The sequence below is a fragment of the Halyomorpha halys genome, unplaced genomic scaffold (genome assembly GCF_000696795.3).
Source record: "Halyomorpha halys isolate HHAL.00 unplaced genomic scaffold, Hhal_1.1 Scaffold7080.1, whole genome shotgun sequence".
NCBI lineage: Eukaryota > Metazoa > Arthropoda > Insecta > Hemiptera > Pentatomidae > Halyomorpha > Halyomorpha halys.
In genome coordinates, this window is record NW_027110253.1 from 1 (window position 1) to 6,094 (window position 6,094).

General features: G+C 29.3%; 1 protein-coding gene across 1 annotated transcript; it reads right to left on the reverse strand.

Annotated features, from left to right (window-relative positions):
- Window positions 1-167: 167 nt before the first annotated feature.
- Window positions 168-905, reverse strand: Cdk5alpha (Cdk5 activator-like protein; the record flags this gene model as incomplete). Its single annotated transcript, XM_067048372.1, has 1 exon — window positions 168-905. A coding segment is annotated over exon 1 (702 nt), but the record flags the coding sequence as incomplete, so codon positions are not given.
- Window positions 906-6,094: the final 5,189 nt, after the last annotated feature.

Consider the following 6,094-nt stretch of genomic DNA (forward strand, 5'->3'; position numbering starts at 1 on the left):
TTATGAATTTACTGATTATATCATAACAAACTTTTTTTGAGTTTTTGCTCTCTTATGAATTTACTGATTATATCATAACAAACTTTTTTTGAGTTTTTGCTCTCTTATGTTAATTATAAATAATGTTAATATATGATAAGATAATGACAATCTGATAAGGTACTGACCTGCCAGCCTTGGAGTAGCAGACTCCTGTCCACAGTTCTCAACCACATGACAGCATCGCCAGCCTGGAAGTCCTTCAGCCGGTAGCACTTGCCGTGGAGGTAGATCCCGAGGCACTTTAACAGTTCTGAGGTACTCGCTTGGATAACCGTCTTCTTGGCCGGTACCGGAGGCGCCGGCTGGAGTATCATAGTCTTTGGAACCAACTTTTCGGAACATGTCGTATTGTTGTTGGTGTTGTTGGCTCGCACAGTGTCAACGCTAGGTATAGAGGTAGTAGTAGCCGACTTGACTATCGGTGGGTAATAGCACAACGCTGGCTTCTGTATGTTTTTGTTCTTGTCAACTACAATCGGGTTCATGTTGTCGTTCAACGGCTGCCTGTAGGCCGACGTCACATTCTTGTTTTTGTTCTCCATCTTCTTCTTGGAGTTGTTTGTCGTAGAGAATCGCTTCCATGAGAGGGCGTTTATGAAAAGTGAATGCTTCTTGAGGCTCTTTTCCAGAGCGTTCTTCTCCGATATGATCCTGGAGTTCTCGTTGTTGGGCCCCTGGGCGGGAGTTACCTTTCCTGCTGCCATAACCTCCCTGTTCTTGGCGTTGTTGAGTTGCTCGTAGGACAAGTTGTTGAGCGTGAAGTCAGAATCGCCCCCTGAATAGGCTGGTCTTCTCTCGCGGGGGCTGAAGCTAAGGACGGTTCCCATGTCGCTTCACTCTGTCATACTCCTCGCTCTTGGAGAGCCGGGGGTGGACTCGGGTCGATAGGCGCCCCACCCCTCCACGTGCCCCCGCACGTGCGCACAATCCCGTCATTAATAGGGGCAAGGTCGTCACAAACTCCTATTCTAACTCTTGTCTGTTTGATTTGTTCTCACCTGTCGGCAGGTTCGTCAGCTCTTAGGGTTGATTATAAACAGATCATTCGATGCACAATGGGTGGTTTAGTAGAGTCATCCCAAGGTTTAGAAAGATATCCTTAAAAACAATTTTATCTCAGTTGATAACTGTATGTTTTATATTTTAAATAAATTGTATAATATAGTTCGTATATCCATAATTTTAAAATTATTATACGCTTGTCGATAGTGAGTAAATTTACAATACATAATGTATTAATATATTCTTTTATTGATACACTCTTATATTACAGAAGTTTTTCTTATTTAGAGGTGAAAATAATTAATCTTGTGAGAAATTTAAAAATAATATTTTATATAAATTTTATAATATAGATCTTTCCTTTGTAATTTAACAACTACCAAGTATTTTCTTTTAATAATAATAACCTTTATTTATTCTGGGAATGATCCATTTAGATTAATATACAGACGTTAGAATTAGGCTTTAAAGCCTTAGAGTAAAGTACAAAATAAAAATGAAATTATAAAAGGTCATAAAATATAATAAAACAGTGAATTCGAAAAGATAAAAATGAACCATAATAATTAACGAAGTTTATAAAATAAAAGTAGAACAAATAAAATAAAACTATATGTCATATCATAAAACATGAGATGACTAATTTCTGATAATAAATATTATTTATTACTTTTAGTGTGTAAAATCTTAATATTTTTTTTTTTACTATTCTATAGTGTAAAAATATTAAATGTTATCTGCCAGATCCAAAGGCAATTACTACTTAGGGTCTAAAATTTATTCATACCATACACAAATTCTCTATTGATTTGGAACCCTTTTATTTTTAAACGAAACCTCTTTTTAAATGAATATTTTATATTTTAGAGGTGAAGATAAATGTCTGATACATCTAATTATTATATGTAAGATTTACTTATCACCATTTCTAGATTTCTGGTCATTCTTCTAGATTTACTTTCACTTACTTTATATATGAAATGTATTGTAAGTGAAAGTAATTTCTCCTCATTCTTTCTCCCGAATTTTCAACACAATCCTCAGAGTCCAAAAAACTTAGTCTTGTAAAATGGTCTGTGAACAGCCTAACAAAAAAATAAACACACACAAAAAAAAAACGAGAAATCATACTAAAATTACATATTTAAGACAGGCATGTATCTAACTTTTTCACTATAATCAATTTATCGGAATCTCAATTTTAAACATTTTCTCAAAAATGACTCAAAATTTTTTATTTAACTGATTACATGAGAGATTAAATTATGTTTATTATCAAATAGGTTTAAACTGATTAAACTGGTCTGAGAAGGCTTAAATTCCTTTAATTTTATTTTTTTCAGATGATTAATCATCTTTCATTGCTGGTGCCATAAAAAAAAAAAAAAAGTTTACATTAATTCAACGAGTGAATTTTATAATAAATTACTTATTATGTAAAATTTGTTTATACTTTCTATACTACTTTGGTAATTTTTTTTCTAAATAAACTTTTTTATAATGTTTTCTTTATATTTTTAATTGTTATGCTTACTCATATCACGCAAGAAATGTAAAATTTGTGACATATTTTTAGAAAAACAATACTGGAAGACTGGTATTTATTATTTCATGAATTTAAATGTCTTGAAAGTTACAATAGTAACCCACGATTTAAAAAAAAAAAACTACTATTATAGAAGAATAAAACCGAATCTATTAACATAATTATATAAAATAACAGAAAATATAAACAAATTCGAATTATTTTTCTTGTGGTTTTTCCTATAAAATTTCAATTTTTTCAGCTATGTCATTATACATCTGGAGCAGCGATATAAGGTACTGAAGGTATTGAAATATCAGAATATTATATTTAATATTTTTAATTTGGTGGAAAATTACTGGAATTTTGAAATATCAATGTTTGACTATCGATATCTCAAAGATAAAAAATATTGGTAAATATAATATTTTGGAAACTGTCTTATATCGCTTATTTGATAATAATACTCCTAAATTTTTATTTATTTTTTTAATATAAAATCACTATTTAGTTCCAAACTAAGAATTAAACATATTAATTTTTTTTTTCACTGCGCAAAAATGCAAGCTGCCAATATTGTGTTGGCGTGACGTCATTTCAGCATCCCAACATAAGATACGCTAGACCTATCTGCTCAGTGCGAGTGTTATTTTAATTATTTTTTTTTTTAGTTTTCTCTTTTACTTAAGCAATCATCTGTTATGAGCTGTATTTCTTATCGTTCTTTTACATTGCCTAATAGCAGAAATACTACTGTAAAGAGTAAAAAATATTTTATTTAAGTGCCAAAAGATGTCAAAACTAGCAATGTTTGGATGATGCTGGCTAGAAGGGATATCAAATAATATTTGACAATATATTGATAATAATCCATATAGATAATATTAGATAATAATACATAAATGTTTTAGGCATATTTTGCACTTTACAATGCATATTGTCTTTTCTTAACTCTCCCTTTTTAACTAACATATACATATAGTAATAATGTAATAATTAAAAAGGTATTCCGTATATAAAAGTTGAAATATAGATGTGCTTTTATTGATGGAAGCAATAATATAATGTAGCAAAAATATGATATAATTTATAAGAGTGTCTTGTAAATTACACTATGATACAATCATAGGCTTCAATGTATGCATTACTATTAATATCCATTTAGCATATATTATACCCTATTGGCTAATTGCACATGAATCAATATCACGATATCAACAGTACAGATATTGAAATAATTGCATTGTTTGTGCAAATAGAGGAATTTAATCCCAATAGAAAAGATTAAATTAAAAATATTAAATATAATATTTTGATATTTCAATATCTTCAGTACCTTATATCGCTGCTCCAGATATATAATGACATAGCTGCAAAAATTGAAATTTTACAGGAAAAACTATAAGAAAAATAATTCGAATTTGTTTTAATATAATTGCCCATAGATTCGGTATTATTCTTCTATAATAGTAGTTTATAGAAATCGTAAATAACTTTCAAGACATTTAAATTCATGAAATAATAAATACCAGTCACGCAGTATTGTTTTTTCTAAAAGTATGTCACAAATTTTACATTTCTTGCGTGATATAAGTAAGCATAACAATTAAAAATATAAAGAAAACATTATAAAAAAGTTTATTTGAAAAAAAATTTACCAAAGTAGAATAGAAAGTATAAAACAACTCAACATAATAAGTAATTTATTATAAAATTCACACGTTGAATTAATGTAAACTTTTTTTTCTTATAGCACATGAAAGATGATTAATCATCTGAAAAAAATAAAATTAAAGGCATTTAAGCCTTCTCAGACCATTTTAGTCAGTATAAAACCTATTTGATAATAAACATAATTTAATTGCTCCCATAATGTATCCCATTATAAACATAATTTATAATGTATCCCTGATTTTTTATTTAAACTTTAATTTATGGTGCTTGATTTTTCTAATGCAACACTCAATTATTGCCTACAAAAATATCGTTGATAGCCGAGCATGGTAAGTCACAAAACAACAATTCACTTGCCCAGAAGAGGTGAATTTGAAGTTTGAATCTGGTCAGGGCAGGTTAACTTTTATTTTATAGCAGACCCCAGAATCAATCTCAAATTTTCCACTCTGTTCAAAATGGGTTGGTCACTTGAAGGATAACTTCAACAACTAAATAGTACCTGCATATACAAACGATTTCAGGTTTATTTGGGGTTTAATGTCCTTCTGTTCTATAACTTAGTGAAGAGAAGACATTCTATGCATAAAACTCTTATGATTCTAATAGTTTTATTTTTATGATTATGATTAACAAAAAAAAAAGAAAAAAATACTATTGAAATCGTTTATAAATAAAAGCATTTGGGTCCGATTTCGTATAAATGCAAATTATTTATTATTTACTGACATGGAAATAGATCATTTCCTAGAATGTGCAAATTTTAGATTTTTTAGGATCATTAGGATTATCAGTTTTTATTAATTTGTTCTTTATAAAAATTCTAATATCTAGAACCAAATTTTTACTTTCTGAAGGTTCATATAAAACAGGGAAATGTCTTATAACATCTAATGCTTACATTGCAGCCTCTGCCGCAAAACGCGTTGCTCTATCGATTCATCTGACCCAGTTTTTAGGGGTAAGACCGGGTTGACCCGACTATGATGACCTCCTCCAATCACTGCAGCCGATAAACATGAGGTCAAATATATGTATTTAGTTATATTAAAATTAAAAAAAATTAATTAGAGATCGGAATATTATGCAGGAAAAAACAAAACAGTTCAGAATCGTAAAAACTCAAAATGTGTATAAGACATATGTGTGCGATATGGATCCTGCAATAATCAACTTCATTGTTTAATTTTTAATATCAATACATGGAAAACTTACGTAACCTCGTTTGAATCAAATTAGACTCGCTAAATACTCTCTACATTAAATACTTAACTACTCTGATTAAAAACTTAAAATTTTTTCCTCAATCGTAGAGCTATGATAAAGCTTATTGTATTAAATTTGCATAATGATGGCTGGAATTCAATTTTTCAACTTAATAAAACTACTTAAATTTTGAGTTTTCTAAAAGAAAATATGCAAGGCAGGTAGAAAAGTTTAAAAATATTCCTCAAAGCAGATTCTAAAGTTTCACATAGCATATTCTTCCACTTTTCAATTAAGTATCTACATATGAATATGGTATTAACCGAAAAACTAACAAGTAATTAATCAATGTAGAATAATTTAAAATTTTTTTATTAAAATTGAATAGGTTTATTTATATTGATAAGATCAACTGGTTTCTTGTTTAATTTGTATTTAGTATATAGGCCATATAATAATAATAATAATATAAAAATAAAGACATTTTAAATTCTTACTTACCCCACTTATTCCTGTCGAACAGATCCGTTACATAGGACTACATCTCGACAAACGACAGACATGGAATCCTCATACAAGACTAAAAAGACAAGAAACTGCTCGTAGATTCCGACTATTGCAACATTTACTAGACAAACGGTCTAA